We start from the raw sequence: 16,722 nt of genomic DNA, 5'->3' as shown, positions 1-16,722 counted from the left end.
AGCTGCCATGTAGGTGCTGGGATTTGAACTTGGGTCCTCTGGAAGAGTAGCCAGTTGCTCTTAACTGCTGAGCCATCTCTACAGCCCCAATCTGGACCTTTTTTAGGTGATAACATCCTCCCTTAATCTAGGCCACAGCTTCTGGTGGCAGCCTACATATACAAAGGACATTGAAGATGATAGCACTTTCTCTTTATCTGCTTGCCCTACCTTATTTTTTAGCGGTATTAGATATATATTTGTCATTTGTTTCTGCTTTTTTTCCCCCCTCAGGGTTGTTCCATCTCTAACAGGTGAAAAGTAGCTACAGTTTACCTGAACCCTACATGAAGCTACAAAACAAAAGATCTTGTTTCCTAAACTCTCTCTTTAAGTGTTAATTTTCTGGGCAGTTGTGGGGCCGACGGATAAGTCCATGGCCAGCTGAGTAATGGGCCATACACGGTATCTTCCTTGCTTCCAGGAGGAAGAAGGGCAAGTGCCTGCTGAGGGCCTTGAAGGGAGCTGAGTCAAGCTCCAAAGTCCGAAGGCGTTGAAGGCGTGGTCACTGCACACCTAGGGAGGAGCAGGCAGCTGAGCAGCAGGAGCTGGAGTGGCTGGTCCTCCCTGGGGCAGGGTGAGAAGACAAAAGGGTTGAGTATAGGAGGACAGGCACAAGCGCTAAGGAAATGACAAGCTCTGACCCTGGGTTGGAAGCCTGGGCTAGGACCTACTTCGTTGTTTCCCTTCGGCTCATGTCACTCAAGACACACTGGCCAATCAGTGTCTCCAAGCAGAATTGCCAGCCGGAAGAGGAGGAGAGTTATTCCTGGTCCTATGCTGCACATTTAGCTCTGTAGCGGAGCAGGCTTGAATGATTCGGTGTGCCGCGAGTGGACCTCCCGCTAGCTCCGAAGCAGGGACATGGTGAGCGCAGAGTCACTGCCCACGAAAGGGAGGAGCAGGCAGCTGAGCAGCAGGAGCTGGTGTGGTGGGTCCCGGGGTGGTCCTAGTCACTCCTTGGACTATGCTGTGGCCTCTGAATGGGGACTGCTCCTTGTGTTCCATAAGTTTGCATATGTTGTGTATTCATTTTTATTGAATTCTGTAGTCTTTATATTAGGATGTAGGTGGCGGGGCTGTAGGTGAAATAGAATTCAGGCCACAGTGCAGATCCACGCAAGAGGGTTATTAGGGAAAGGGAACGCAAACACGGGAATTCCCTTTACAAGTCGACCTGGCACATACGCAAAACGTGGACGCGCACACGTGTGGGGTTGGAAGGAAGTCCCTTTATTGGTCGACCTAGTAGTTGTGCACACGTGGCTTAGGGGACCTGAATCCTGCCTGCTGCCAGTGACATGTTTGTGATGACATGGTTCCACGGTGGCTTTGGTGTTGTCTGTTAACCCACGGTCATCAGGGCCTCTAGGGGTGGCTGTATCACTGCCTGTTTACTAATACCTTATTTCTTTACTTCTGTCTTGACCCTTTTTTTTGTTCTGTGGAGAGTTGTTCAGTTTCTATGAGTTTCTAAGCTTTCTCTTGTGTCTGTTGGTGATGGTGTGCCCCATTAATCCTTGGTGGTCTGATATTTTGCAAGGGTCACTACAACTTCTTTGTATCTGTTGAGACTTGCGCTGTGTTGGGTATCATCAATTTTGGGGAAAGTTGCATGAGTTGCTGGGAAGGGGGTATATTCTTTGTGTTTGGGTGGAACGTTCTGTAAATATCAGTTTGATTGTTTTGGCTTTTAACTTTGGTTACCTGGGGTAGTTCTCTGTTTTTTGTTGTTGTTGTTTGTTTTTTGTTTTTCCCCTTAAAGGACCCGTTTCTTGGGAAGAGTGAGATACTGAAATCTCCCACTATTAGTGCACGAAGGTCTATGGCGATTTAAGCTGCACTTTTTTTTTTTTAACGATGGTGGGTGCTCTGCTGTTGGGGCATAGATTTAAGAATTTAAAAGATATCGTGGTAGACTTTTCTTTGATGAATATGCAGTGTCCTCCCCATCTCAATGAATTTTTGTTTGAAGTGTATTTTTTAGATATTAAGCTGACCACAGCAGCTTGATTCTTAGATCCATTTGCTCAGAGTCTCTTTTTGCCACCCTTTGCCTTGAGGCGATGTCTGTCCTTGATGTTGAACTGTATTTGTTGTAGGCAGTAGAAGGATGGATTCTGTTTTAGCATCCATTCTGGAAGCCGGTGTCTTTTTTTTTGCTAAGTTGAGGTAGTGATATTGACAGATATCAATGAACAGTGATTATTAATTCCCAGTGTTTTGTTGTTGTTGGTGGTGGTGGTGGTGGTGGTGGTTGTGGTGTGTGAGTGTGTGTATATATGTGTATGGCACAAGTGCTTCCCTTCTTTTGGTTTTGCTAATGTGAGGTTATTTATGCCCTGTGTCTTCCTGGGCATAGTTAACCTCCTTGGGTTTGGTTTTTCCTTGGGTATTTGTAGATAAATATTGTTAAACTTGACTTTATCAGAGAATATCTTATTTTATCCATTTATGGTGATTGAAACTTTTCTTGTATAGTAATCCGGGTTGTCATCTGTAGTTTCTTAAAGCCTGCAGCACATGTGTCCAAGCCTTCTGCTTTTAGAGTCTGCATTGAGAGACAGATGCAATTATAATAAGTCAGCCTGTATAGGTTACTTGGTTGTTGTGTTTTATTTTCTGTTGCAGCTTTTCATGTTCTTTCTCGTGTCTAGTGTTTTTATTATTATGTGGCAAGGGGACTTTCTTTTCTGGACCAATCTATTTGTTATTATGCATGCCTCTTGTACCTTGATAGACTTCTTCTTTAAGTTAGGAAATTTTTTCTTTTTATGATTTTTGTTGAAAATATTTTCTGGACCTCTGAGGTTGTATTCTTCTCCTTCCTCTATTCCAATTAGTCATAGTTTTGTTCCTCTCATAAGATACCAGAGTCCCTAGATGCTTTGTGCCAGGAAACTCTTAGGTTTTAACCTTTTGTTGTTGTTGTTGTTGTTTTTACTGATGTATCCATTTTTCTATTGTAACATCAATGCCTGAGAATCTCTCCTCCATATACAATCTGTGAGGGAGCCTTGCCACTGTAGTTCCTCATTGCAGTCCTAAAATTTTCATTTCCACGACTACTCTATTTTCTTTATTGTTTTTATTTCCATTTTTAGGTTTTAAACAGTTTTATGTCTTTATTCAAGCTTCGTTTAGTGTATCTTGGCTTTATTTAAAGGGTTTATTAGTTTTCTTCAATTGTTTGATTGTGTTTTCCTGGACCTCTTTAAGGGATTTATTCATTTTTTCTTTAAGGACCTCCATAAAGGTCTTTTTCTTGTGCCTTCAGCTATGTTGGGATATTCAGGACCTGCTGTGATAGGATAGCTTGTCCTTGTTGGAGACCCAGTTCCTGGCTGTTATTGATTATGCTCCTATGCTGGTATCTAGGCATCTGGGTTTGACGTGATTATTGGTCTAGGTGTTGATTTCTGGGTTTGTCTTGTTGAGGTGAGGGTATTGTTTCTAGGTTTCTGGTTGCGCCCTTGTGGAGGAATGCTGAGTGGATGTAACCACTGTCAATAAAGTGCTATTTAGCCAATCAGCTGGGCAGAAGGACAGGCAGTGGAAGGCGGTGCTTGCTGTGGGAGGAAGAGCAAGTTTGGCAGTTGAGGGAAGAGACAGTTGACTGAGAAGGAGGATGGAGGGGAGAATGGCCGGAGGAGCACCATACTGGCAAATGCTTGGGGTACATGGATTATTTATCAGTGTAGAGTAGTTTGTTGACCATAGTTGAGGAGTAGATTTGTATTAGTTTCCATTCTGCCCAGCACAGACACTCTGTGTCTTTTATTAGCAATCTTAGGCCGAACTGATACATTTTTAATGTAACACTCCCTGGATATTCTGAGAGAGTCTTGGTTGAGTGTTTTACTGTCCTGCTTGGCTGCTGTGTTCATGGAGGATGCTTGCTGTTCTTAGAGGCTGGGAAAAAGGAGTTCAGGGAGAGATGGCTTTAGGGATCCACAGGAGGTGTGGATGGGATGGGCGAGAGGAAGGTGCCTCTGGTGTCCAGTCCAGTGCTTGGGGCAATTGTGAAGATCAAGGTCTGGGCTGAGGAGATAAGGTTGTAGATCTGTTGACAGCCTACCTGGGCTTTGGTCAATCATGGAATGTGATCCATCAGGAATGTGTCTGCCCAGATAGTGGCTTGGACACAGAGAGAAGGCAGTTGGGTATGGTCTGTGTTTTCTACAGGAGACATGGAAAGTGGGGAGGACGCTTTCCCTGGTATTCTGTACAGTGTGTGAGACTTGGGTCTATGGTAACAGATAGTGGGATATCTTTGGACAGACTACGTGGTCTTCTGTCCATCAGGGCTTGTGGTTGAGCAGGGTGAGTGCGCCCATAGTTAGTGGCTCAGGCAAAGAGATGAGGTAGGAGGAGAAGGGCAGATGGGGATGGTCTGTGCTGATGACCGGAAGCATGGACGGGGTGTGGGGTGTGTGGGGGAAGATGCATCTCAGGGGCAACGCTGAGAAGGGACTGGGTCCTGGGTCTCAGGTACCAGAGAGTGGGGAAGGTCTGGATGCATCCCACCTAGTCCCATGCACAATGTCTTCATAGTGAGCCATCATGTTCTCAGGGATCAATTATTTACCACAATCAGCTCAGCTGGGGTTGTCAGGGAACAGGGTGGTAGGCTCTGACTCCAGATGCTTTTACTAACTAGACAAAAGCAGTTCTAACTGACCTTGGATTGGTCCTGGCCAGGTTGTGGCCAGGGACAGCTGCATATGTAGCTGGGTGTCACAGACAGGAGGACAGGTCATAGAGGTTGTGCTCAGCAAAATTCTAGAGGCCTCTGACAATCCAACATGATCTCTAGACATCTAGAACAGCTGTTGAGTATTTGATTTACAAAGTTCCAAATGTCTTCTGCTGATCACTACTGTCCCTAAATATTATGTATGGTCCAGGTGTAATGTTGTTTAGAAATCTGCTCTTTCTCCTAAAACTATTTTTTTCTCTTTATTTCTCAGCCCTCAGGAAATTCATACAGGAAAAGCTTTTTCCCACAGAAAATATTGAAAGAGGGCATCTGGCCACAGGCTTAAGACAATGATAGATTTTCTTTTTGCTCTGACTGTGAGCACCCAAACAGAAACTGCATGAAAGAAAGTTAAGACCTTGACATAACAGTACCTGGCTAGATACTGTTACCTGTAGAAACATTTCTTTAGAATCTGCTTTGAGAGCCCTAGAAGGTGGGCTTGGAACATCATGTTTTCAGATATTTTACGACAGAGGACCCCTTGGCAGTTAGCCTAGGCTTGGATAGCACAGCTGTTGGTCTCAGACTAGAAGTAGGTCAAATTTTTTCTTTCAATCATATTTGGCTCAAAGTATGATGCTATGACCATCTTGTAAACACATTGGCTTTAGCCCAGGGAAATGTATGATTAAACTTTCCTGTTTATTTTTATTTTTATTTTTTGAGACAGGGTTTCTCTGTGTAGCTTTGGCTGTCCTGGACTCGCTTTGTAGACCAGGCTGGCCTCGAACTCTCAGTGATCGCCTGCCTCTGCCTCCCGAGTGCTGGGATTAAAGGCGTGCGCCACCACGCCTGGCAACTTTCCTGTTTATTGTTTAAAAAATAACGATTAGGTCATGCTGACATTGCTTGAAAATTGATTTTTGTTGTATGTTTTGTTGTAGGTTACAGAACTTTTTGTGTTTCTTTGTTACTCTGTTGATTTTTGATTGCCCTAGTGATTGTCAAAGATGGAAAATATCATGATGTAATCTGTAACAAAAAAAAAAATTGAACTTCATTTCAATAAAATACTGGGGTTGGCCCAAGGAGAGGGCAAGCAAGTAAGAGACATGAGAGAGTAAGCTAGAGTGAGATGGGGAACAGCAAGAGAGGGGGATAGATAGGGAATGGCAAGAGGGATAGGTAGATGGGTAACAGCAAGAAAGAAGATAGTTAGCAGGACAGCAAGCAAGCAAGGTGAGAGAAGTCAGACAGACAGCAAACGAGACAGAGACGGAGACAGATAGAGAGGCAGAAGAAAAGTTCTCCTGGGCTTCAAGACCTTCAGCTTCTACCGCTTATGCCTGAGTATTTCCTTTTCCTCCATTCCTCACCATCTCAACAACTGGCCTCTAGCTAGTTGTTCAAACAACACTTGGTTTCCCTTAAGCAAACTTCCTGCTCAGTTCTCCCTGCTACAGATCCACCTCTCTTCTCTCCTCTATGCAGTTCCTGGGGTTGGTCTTGGGGAGGGGGGGGGGGGGCTGGGGAATGTCTGTGGATTAACAAGGCCTCAGAGTGTGCTGAACATAAACATAGTTTGTGGTCAACCTGACCTGATACAGAGAATTCTCCCAGCACTGAAGGCACAAACACTTTTCCTAGAGTAGGAACATTATTTGTGATCAGTAGTTCTTGGTGAGCCTGACCTTGTCCAGGGAATTCTCCCAGACCAGGGTAGAGGTCTGTGTGCTAACAAGGAAGTCTAGCTGCTTGTCACAAAATGGAGTCTGACTGCTCTTAATGTGGTGTCTTCAGGTGAGCTTATTCAGCAGTAAGACTCAGGAAACATAGTTGGCCTAGGTTAACAAACAGAGGGAGGAAGCCTCACAATTGCATCTGGGGAATCAATGTTCCTTTGCACCTTCACCTATCTTTGTCTTCTGAAGATTTACTATAATATGTTATGAGTTCTTTGAGTTTTTGTTGGTTTGGGGAATTTCTGTGGAAAAATTTCTCTTCCTGATCTTAAAGTCTCCCCTTTCCTCATTTCTTGGCAAATGTGTGATTTCCAGTTTTTGCAGTCATCAATGTTTGCTGGTTTGGTACTTAAATTGATTCATATGGTTAACACAATTTTTTGAGGTTTTTAAACACTTTCTGATATATTATTGCTGTGTCCTAATTAGCTTCATTTCTCAACATTTCGGAGCCTCCAGTCATCAGTTGAGGGCTTGCTCTGCCAGAATGGCTGGTTGCTCTGTCAGTCAATGATTATATTGGTTCATCAGCACAGTTGATGTGGCAAAGCTCTTGCAATGAGGATGGCAATGTCCCTAAGCAAGTGGGCGTGGGCTGGATAAGGGAGCTGGCTGAGCCTGAGCCAGTGACCAAGAAGAGAGATAGCTAGGAAGCCATGTTGGGTCTATAGTTATTTACTTCTGTGTTTTTGTTTGTTTGTTTGTTGTGTGTGTGTGTTTGTTTTCTTTGCTTTTGTTTGTTTGTTTGTTTTGCATGAGTTTCTATCCTAAGCTCCCTAAATGATGGACTGTGTTGTGACTAAGCACACATTCCTTTCTTTGGAATTGTAGGGGCTATTCTGCGCCAGTGGATATTGGAAGTTATAGCTTGTTTTCTGATTTTACAGATGTGGCAATCAAGAGCTTGCCTTGAGTGTTAGAAGAGACTTTGAACAGTATACAGTCTCTTGCAGACTATTAGGATCATTGAATTTAGACTAAATGCATTTTCATCATGGGATGTTCATGAGCCATGGTGACAAGAGTCAGATTGAATCAAAAAAAAACCTCCCAGGCAGGATGATGTCTTTGAACACTCGTTTCTGATTTGTGGCTTTTGGGAGGAGCTTATGGAAGTTTTTGTAGTAGGACCCTCTCTAGATTATTTTTTGTGAATGTCACTTGAGTGTCTGTGGACTCATCCCACTTCCTGTCTTCCTGTCTACTGTGTTGGTTGAAACTCATCAGTCAGTTTCTTTCTCAAGCCCTCACCATTGTAGACTCTTCCTAAATGACATAAAATACAGTAGATGCAATTGCTGTTCAGTGCTAAGCTATTTTGCTAGCGGAATGTTGTTCTAATGTTAGTTTTGTTGTACTTGTTTTTGAAGACAAAATTTTTCTGTAGTCCTGCCTGTCCTGAAAGTAGTTATGTAGACAAGGCAGGCCTCCAACTTAGAGGTCCACCTGACTTTGGCTCCAGAGATTAGATGTAGGCCAACTTTCCTGGCCTTTTTGCTGTTTTCTTTTTACATTAATAGCTAATAGGCCTGGAACATAGGTTTTTGTACATGTCATGCATATGCTGTTTGCTGACCTTCATCCACATCTTGGATAATAAAATTTAGCAGAGACTATATATTCTCTTTCTCAGGGTGGCATGTATTCATGACATTAATACTCCCTGAGCCTTCTCAGTCATTAGATTGCCGGTGTGTGGCATTCTTCCTACAATGTTGTGTTTGTCTTGAAAGTATTTTGACTGAATATGAGTATTTTGCCTGTATGCATGAATATGCACTCTAGGCTTTTATGTTTGTAAAACCTACTTTATTTGGGGTTCATTAATGCCTCTACCACCCTTTCAACCCACCTACCCTCATTAGGAGAAACAAAGGCTAATGGGAACTTTGGGAGTAGACCTCTTTAGATGCGATTTCTTGGGGGGGGGTTCCACCCTTTGCCATCAGGGTTCCAGCAAACACACAACTCAGCAAAACTGACCACAGCTGGAACCTGGAAGTGTTGTCAGGAGCATGTCCCTCTAGGAGCATCTCGAAGAAGGAGCAGTGATAAGCAGACAGGCAATATAAAGCAATTTTTATCTTAACTTTATAGGGCAACGGTTGTTTTTCTTGTTAACTGGAGAATCTAGGGTAGGGGGCTTCCAACAGAATGGGGGTGGCATGGAGATGCTCGAGGCCCCTCAACCTTATGGTTAGAGTCTGAAAACAAGAATGATAGTACTGAGAATTAGTTTCTTTGGCTGGCACCAAACTATCTTTCCATTTGTAACTGTTTAAACATGCATTCCCTGGTCCCTTATCAATATAACAGTTTAAGCTGAGGCATTTCAGGATTCTGTAAGATGAATACAGAACTAGAGTAAGTGTGCAATTCTTTATAAGAACTTCAGTAAAGTCCTCTGGGTTCTTTTTTTCTTTTTTTGTTTCTTTGTTTGTTTTGTTTTGTGTTGTTTGATTGATTTTTGTAGGGGAGTCAAGGTCTTAATATAACCTCTGGCTGTCCCAGAACGCATTGCAGAGACCAGGCTGACACCCAGCTCAATGAAATACACCTGCCCCTGCCTTCTGAATGCTCCTATGAGCCAGCCCAACCAACTTGCACCACCCCCACCCTTTTTTTTTTTTTTACCTGTTGCTAATAATTGTTCATGTAATTTCTCTGATGTGTGCTCAGTACCGTTGATCCCTTCCCCTGCCCCTCTCTCTCTCTGTTAATTGGCATTTCTCTTGCAAGACTATATCCTATTGAAAGAGTTCAGAAATGACAGAGGTGAACCTCATTATTCAATTTCCTTCTAAAGTGACTCGGTGATTATATTAGAACTTCTGTGTCAGGAAATAAGTGGAAGAAGCACCCAAATTATTATATGAATTCTATGTCAATGAAGAATACATTTACACTGTTGTCACTATCATGCTTTCTGTCGTACACATGTATGGGGTATTTTAGGGTGCAGTGACCTATGATGATGTGCATGTGAACTTCACGCGGGAAGAGTGGGCTTTGCTGGATCCTTCCCAGAAGAATCTCTACAAAGATGTGATGCTGGAGACCTACAGCAACCTCATGGCTGTAGGTAAGGCTGTGACTTTTTTTTTCTTTTTTTAAATAAGAGGCAAGTGTTTATTATTGATGCTCTTCTGTAATTTGAATTGAGAATGAGGAGGAATGAAGTGAATAAATCAGGCATGATTCTAAGATTCACTGAAGATAGTAACTTAAGTTTTGCCCAATTTTAATTATATAACATACCTTTTCTGGTACTATGTTTTAGGATACAATTGGGAAGACTACACTATTGAAGAACATTGTCAAAGATCAAGAAGATATGGAAGGTAATTTTCATGTGCAAGCTGATATGAATATGCCTCCCAAGAATTTTAATGTGTCCTGCAAATTTTAAAGAAAAGCACTGCGCTCAGTGTATTGGGGATTAATAAATTCTCACAAAACCATGTCCCTCAATGACTCAATGTGTGATACATGTAGCATGTATCTCAGTGTGTACAAAATGTATACACATGGGATAAGTGATAAGTATATGTTCAAAACTTTCTAATAAGCACATAGTCCATAGTAAAGCAGTTTAGTGAGGGGACAGTTTGTGAGAGTCAAGAAGGTTGTTGTGGAGAAACCTTAATCCTTACACCACATGTCTATGAGGAACAAGCATCAAAGTGTGTGACTGCAATGTGGAGCCCTTTCTCTTGTTATTCTTCTTTTAATAGCTATATCTTATGTCACAATGGATACAGGCCATGTGAGCACAGCGATATTGAAAGAAGCCCTGTATCACTCTCTACGTTCCAGACCACACAGTAGATATGTAGTAGTCCCCACTTTAGAGTACACTTTTTCAGTGTGATACAAGTTTTCGGTTATTGGTTTTCCAACATCATTAGGACCATCCAGAGACTCACAATGCAGAAAATCTCTGTGAGTACTAGGAATATGGAAATTCTTTTTGTCCTGGTTCACCTTGTAAATGTTATGACTCACACTATAGGGAAATGTATGAATGCAGTCAGTGTGGTAAAGCTCTAAATTTCCTATTTTCTTTAAATCTGTGAAAAACCTCCTACAGAAGAAGGATGCTATAAATGTTAGCCCTGTAATAAGTACTCTTACTGTCACAGTTATATTCAAAGACACAAAACAACCCACAATGAAGGGGAACAGCATAAATGTAAACAAAGTGATACAACCTTAAGATCTGGTTCCTCTTTACCAATAGACGAAATTGTTAATTCAATTCATACAGATAAAAAGATTTATCAGTGTAATGGATGTGATAAAGTTTCACACGTGCCAATTATCTTTTTAGGCATGAAAGAAATCACACTGGAGAAAAACCCTCTGAATATCCTTTATGTGATAAAGCCTTTGCATATCACAGTTGTTCTCAAAGACATGAAAGAGCTTGTATTGGAGAGAAACCCTATGATTGTAACCAATGGGGTAAAGTCTTTGCACATCACAGTGATTTTCAAACGCATGAAGGCATACATACTGGAAAGAAGCCCTACAAATGTAATCAATGTGATAAAGCCTTTGGACATTACACTCTTCTACAAAGGCATGAAAAAATTCATAGTAGAGAGAAACTCTATGAATGTAACCAATGTGGTAAAGCCTTTACACATCACAGTAGTCTCCAAACACATAAAAGAAGACATACTGGAGGGAAATGTTATGAATGTAACCTATGTGGTAAAGACTTTGCATGTCTCAGTAAGCTTCAAAGGCATGAAAGAACACATACTGGAGAGAAACCTTTTGAATGTAACCAATGTGGTAAAGACTTTGCACATCACAGTAGTCTCAAAATACATAAAAGAACACATACTGGAGAGAAACCCTATGAATGTAACCTATGTGGTAAATCCTTTTCACAACATGCTTGTCTTCAAAGTCATAAAAGAACACACACTGGAGAGAAACCCTATAAGTGTAACCAATGTGGTAAAGACTTTACACGTAACAGTACTCTCCTAATACATAAAAGAACACACACTGGAGAGAAACCCTACGAATGTAACCAATGTGGTAAAGATTTTACACGTAACAGTCATCTCCTAATACATAAAAGAACACACACTGGAGAGAAACCCTATAAATGTAAGCAGTGTGGTAAAGCCTTTGCATGTCAAGGTGGTCTTCAAAGGCATGAAAGAACACATACTGGAGAGAAACCCTATGAATGTAACCAATGTGGTAAAGACTTTACACGTAATAGTTATCTCCTAATACATAAAAGAAAACACACTGGAGAGAAACCCTATAAATGTAATCAGTGTGGCAATGCCTTTGTGTGTCACAATAGTCTCAGATTACATAAAAGAATACATACTGGAGAGAAACCTTTTGAATGTAACCTATGTGGTAAATACTTTGCGTATCACAGCAGTCTCCGAATACATAAAAGAACACATACTTGAGAGAAACCTTATGAGTATAACCAATGTGGTAAAGCCTTTGCATGTCACAGTAGTTTCTGAATACATTTAAAAAAAGGCATACTGGAGAGGAACCCTACAAATGTGATCAAGGTGATAAAGCCTTTTTACAATGTCAGGAGCCATTCATGCAGGAGTGGACTTGAGGCAAACAAGTGAGCTTTCTGGAGGTGGCCCACTAGTGCAATATCTGTGATGGGTTTGCCCTAGTAGATAAACTCCCTAGGGAGCTCATCTCTAGATTGCTTCTTGCTGCTCTTTTCCTTTCCATGCTTGTATTTCTTGTGCCCTTCATATATATGTGTATATGTGTGTGTGATATATATGTATGTGTGTATTATATATATTATGCCAAGCTTATATAATTATATGAATTATTTATATTGTTAGGTTTTATTATAAATAAAAGTATATAAATAATATATTATATATAATATAGTAAATGTATAATACATACACATATACATGTATGTATATTCTTCATTGCTTCTGACATTGTCTGTGCTCTGATGTGGCTGCTTTTCTTGCAGAATTATTATGAGGATGGTTTTATAATTCTTGATAATGACTCCTAAAGTGATTCAAGTCGCTTTTTCAGCTCCTCCTGCAAAATAAGAAAAATCTGCCAGGAGTTCTGTGATTTCCCACTTGTCATTGACATATAAACTTCACTAGGACAGAGACGGGCCTGAGACAGGTTTATGACTCAGGTATGCTTTCACTCTAGCTCTAGAGATAAAGTCACAGGTCTCTGAATACACTGAAAATAGACATGTAACTAATCTTGGAGTGAAAAATGGATAAAATTATTGTACTGGACTCACTGTACTCTAAGATATATAATTGTTGTGACTTCTTGGACCGTGTTAACTTTTAGGCCTTTTCAACCTTTATCATTTTGAAAACTCACTATGAACTTATGTAATGGTTACATAGATAAGAAATTATTAGTTTTAATGAATAAAAATGCAACCTGTTATCCTGATGCATTTGTCTGGTTTCATTTTGTTTTGTTTTGCGCACCTGCACACGTTTCTTGTGTGTGTGTGTGTGTGTGTGTGTGTGTGTGTGAGAGAGAGAGAGAGAGAGAGAGAGAGAGAGATTAATTGCCCTTTTTGTTTTTTTTTAATGTATTTTAATCTAGTCATTCAGTAGGTTCTTTTTTTTTTAAAGATGTATTTATTTATTATGTATACAGTGCACGTTAGATCACATTATAGATGGTCGTGAGCCACCATGTGGTTGCTGAGAATTGAACTCAGGACCTCTGGAAGAACAGACAGTGCTCTTAACCACTGAGCCATCTCTCCAGCCCTAATTGCCCTTTTTGACTATGAGGGAATTCCTTTTCTGGCGTAGAGCTTTGTCTCAGAAGTATAAAACTGTGACCAGATAATAAATGTTGGTTGAGATCTCCTGGAATGTACTTCATCCATGGATTGTAAATAGATTTATGTTTGCATGTAAATGTATCCATCCATCTGTTTTTGTACATACATTATTTGAATGTATGTTAATTGTATGTATGTATGAAAGGAGCTCTTTTTGTGTCATCAGTTGAATATGTGTATGACTACATACAGATCTGTATGTCTGATTCTTTGTCTATGTGGATGTACGGCCTGATCCTGTGGAAATGGCCATAGCAGCTGGCCAGGAAAGATGAATTCCTTTAGGGAAGCCTGTACTTGCTGCAGTTTCTGCAGAGGAAATGCTGGCTGAAGTCAACATCGTCGTACGTGAGCTTGTCGGTAATAGTTTTTAACTTCATCCACCTTTTCGCCTTGAACATCTGTGTGTGTGTGTGTGGTCTAATTTCTATCTCTCTTATTTCTTATTTCCATGTAGATTCATAAATACAGGTAAACAGACTCAGGACCTTACCATCAGCCTTCTAAGGGTAGTAGGCCGAAGTTTCCATTAGCCCAAGGACCTTCCACACTGGCCTGCTCCTGCACAGGAGCTGATCTCAGATAATGCAGGTTTGGACTAGAAGCTGCTTTTTACAGCTCTGGCTGCAGAAAGGAAAAATGGTAGTTTGAGGTTCCCTCCCCCTTGCCAGAGCAGCCTGTTCTGAGCTGCAGAGATGAAACCTTGTCCCCCTCACCACTTCCCTGTCCTTGCTGGCTGCCTCTTGCACTCTCCTAATTTTTTTTTTTTAACAAAACAATCAGAAAACATTTATTACCCTGAACTGTGCTTCCTATTGTTCTGCACAATTTCAAGTCCGAGGAGCCTGCAAGTACATTCACCCCACTTCTTTTTTTTTTAATATTTTATTAATTTATTCATATTACATCTCAATTGTTATTCCATCCCTTGTATCCTCCCATTTCTCCCTCCCTCTCATTTTCCCCCTACTCCCCTCCCCTGTGACCGTGACTGACTCCTCCCCCTGTGTATGCTCATAGGGTATCAAGTCTCTTCTTAGTAGCCTGCTATCCTTCCTCTGAGTGCCACCCAGGCCTCTCCATCCAGGGGACATGGTCAAATATGGGGCACCAGAGTTCTCTCATCCCACTTCTAAAACCTGATAAGCAATCCAAAATAGCACACAACATTAAGTGGCATTTATTGTTCCATAAATCATAAGATCCAAAAAAAACTAAATAGACAAGCAAAAGTCTTAATTAGGAGATAAATTCACTTCTTTCACTGGTACAGAAAGCATGTGGTCACACAGAAGCAAAGGGAAGGGCTGATGGGAAAGCTCCCCTCCTAAAGGGCCTGCAGAGCTACTACAGCACCGCCAAAGTCGAGATGAAAATACTGAGACAGACTTTGTGGCAAAGAATTAACCCCCGGTATGAATAAACCAAGACATTAAAGCCTTCACCCACTGAAGTAGTTTGTCTTCTGGAAGAGATTTCACTTAAAAGTGAAGCATTCTTACCCACCTGGACAACAAGGGTCAGACAAGGTCATTCTTATGATCTTATTTACATATGCCACAGGCCTCCTGAGAAGTCTTGAGTGATGAGAGAGGTGATGGCAGTGGAGGAAAGGAAAAGCCAGAGTTCCCTTCAGAGCAGTGTGTAAGCATGTGTGATTCTGTAAAGAGGCACACCTGTCATAGACAAGACAGCAAAGATGCAGAGTATCTTTTTTTTTTTTTTTTTGGTTTTTCAAGACAGGGTCTCTCTGTAGCCTTGGCTGTCCTAGACTCACTTTGTAGACCAGGCTGGCCTCGAACTCACAGGGATCCGCCTGCTTCTGCCTCCCGAGTGCTGGGATTAAAGGCGTGCGCCACCACACCCGGCTGATGCAGAGTATCTTAAAAGGCCCTAACTAATCATCAGAGTGCATAATCATGATTGTATGTGAGGGGAGAAAACAGGTATTATGGTACATTTTAGTGTCTTGTTATGACAGCTAGTGTTTCCATGGGTAATTTTTTTCTCATTAAAAAAAAAATTCTTTTAACACCAAGTCAGAAGCTATCAACAATAACACTTGGTATCCCTGTTACATCACCTAGTTCTAATGTCTGGGAAAGGGCTTTAAACATGTTTAAGAACAGAGCACAGCTGCTGGGCGGGTGGCGGTGATGTCCCACACCTTTAATCCCAGCACTCAGGAGGCAGAGGCAGGCAGATCTCTGAGTTCAGGGCCAGCCTGGTCTACAGTGAATTCCAGAAGAGCCAGAGCTACCTGGAGAAACCTTGTCTCAAAAGACCAAAAAAACCAAACCAAATAAAAGAAGCAACAGAGGGTGCACTTGGAGTCCCAGCTATTGAGAGGCTGAAGTGTGGGGTGGGGAACTGGGGGAGATGAGAAAAGGGAGCTCAGGAGTTTAAAAGGCAAAGAAGAATCTGGGCATGATGGCGCACGCCTTTAGTCCCAGCACTTGGGAGGCAGAGGCAGGCAGATCACTGTGAGCTCAAGGCCGGCCTGGGCTACAGAGTGAGTCCAGGACAGCCAAGGCTACACAGAGAAACCTTGTCTCAAGAAACAAAGCAAAACAAAAAGGCAAAGAGGTTTTAAAAGGTGAAATCCAGAAACTAAAATGCTAAAAATGACGAGGTGGTGGTGGTGCACGCCTTTAAACCCAGCGCTCAGGAGGCAGAGGCAGGTGGATCGTTGTGAGTTCGAGGCCAGCCTGGTTTGCAAAGTGAGTCTAGGACAAGTCTACACAGAGAAACCTTGTCTCAATAAATAAATAAATAAATAAATAAATAAATAAAATGCTAAAAATGGAAGCAAAAGCCAAGCAACCAACTCTCTGTAGTTATGAGGGTTTGCACTGACCTCTCTCAAGGGACTGCTGATAGTACAGTTTGCTCATCTCAGCTTGGCTCTTCTCTGGTCTGGCATGATCCCCCCCTCTGATGTACACCTTCAGACATGGTCGCTTCTGAGAAGGTGCCCACCCTCTTACCTAAGCAATACTGCCTTGTCAGCACAGTGCAGCTCCCTAGAGGGAATGAATCCTGTCAGGTCTGATCCAGTGTCAGTGTTTGGTTTCTTTATTCTGAAAACATATAATTTCTCACAAGCATTATACAGCCTTAAAACTATGAATGCATTAGGTATGCAGGATGCACACGTCTCAGCTAGGCTTAGAGCTACTCCCACGTAGTGGAATTAGCAATATGTTAACTGCTTGTTCTAGAGTTTGAATTCATGTAAACATAGACTTTTTAAAGTTAGCAGTCTCTCTTTTATTCAGGTCTGTTTTATTGTGACCTCTTTTAAAGACAAAATATAACATCACCATTAGCAATGAACATACAGTTATCATCATAGTGAAATCAAAACAAGATTGTATGGTTCGAAA

The 16,722-nt window shown here is 41.6% G+C and overlaps 1 protein-coding gene and 1 long non-coding RNA gene across 5 annotated transcripts; one reads left to right on the top strand and one right to left on the bottom strand.

The window, feature by feature from the left end:
- Nucleotides 1–643: 643 nt before the first annotated feature.
- On the top strand, nt 644–12,930 carry LOC311583812 (zinc finger protein 431-like). 4 transcript variants are annotated; one of them, XM_084757730.1, is made up of 4 exons: nt 644–906; nt 9,439–9,565; nt 9,764–9,824; nt 10,814–12,469. In XM_084757730.1, the coding sequence occupies exons 1-4, from the start codon at nt 904–906 to the stop codon at nt 11,925–11,927; spliced, it is 1,305 nt and encodes a 434-aa protein (XP_084613856.1). In that variant the 5' UTR covers nt 644–903; the 3' UTR covers nt 11,928–12,469. The 4 variants fall into 4 exon arrangements, 3 of the variants coding, with proteins under 3 accessions (XP_084613856.1, XP_084613855.1, XP_084613857.1); XM_084757729.1 differs by lacking the exon at nt 644–906 and adding an exon at nt 2,460–3,715; XM_084757731.1 differs by lacking the exons at nt 644–906; nt 10,814–12,469 and adding exons at nt 3,313–3,715; nt 12,476–12,930.
- On the bottom strand, nt 12,467–16,260 carry LOC311583824. Its single transcript, XR_014774694.1, has 3 exons — nt 16,194–16,260; nt 13,830–14,996; nt 12,467–12,549 (listed from the first exon to the last, which is right to left on the bottom strand). It is a non-coding gene; the product is annotated as an uncharacterized lncRNA (long non-coding RNA).
- Nucleotides 16,261–16,722: the final 462 nt, after the last annotated feature.

Source organism: Acomys minous (genome assembly GCF_964271855.1).
Source record: "Acomys minous genome assembly, chromosome: 14".
NCBI classification, from domain to species: Eukaryota; Metazoa; Chordata; class Mammalia; order Rodentia; family Muridae; genus Acomys; species Acomys minous.
The sequence above is the reverse complement of the archived record's forward strand: the minus strand, read 5'-3'. Positions and strand labels throughout refer to the sequence as shown.

Bases quoted from the DNA above. Each gene is read 5' to 3' on its own strand.
- LOC311583812 (XM_084757729.1), top strand. From the start codon at position 3,668: ATGGAGGGGAGAATGGCCGGAGGAGCACCATACTGGCAAATGCTTGGG. The intron at 3,716-9,438 runs GTACATGGATTA...GGGGTATTTTAG, and splicing joins CATACTGGCAAATGCTTGGG to GGTGCAGTGACCTATGATGA. The intron at 9,566-9,763 runs GTAAGGCTGTGA...ACTATGTTTTAG, and splicing joins CAGCAACCTCATGGCTGTAG to GATACAATTGGGAAGACTAC.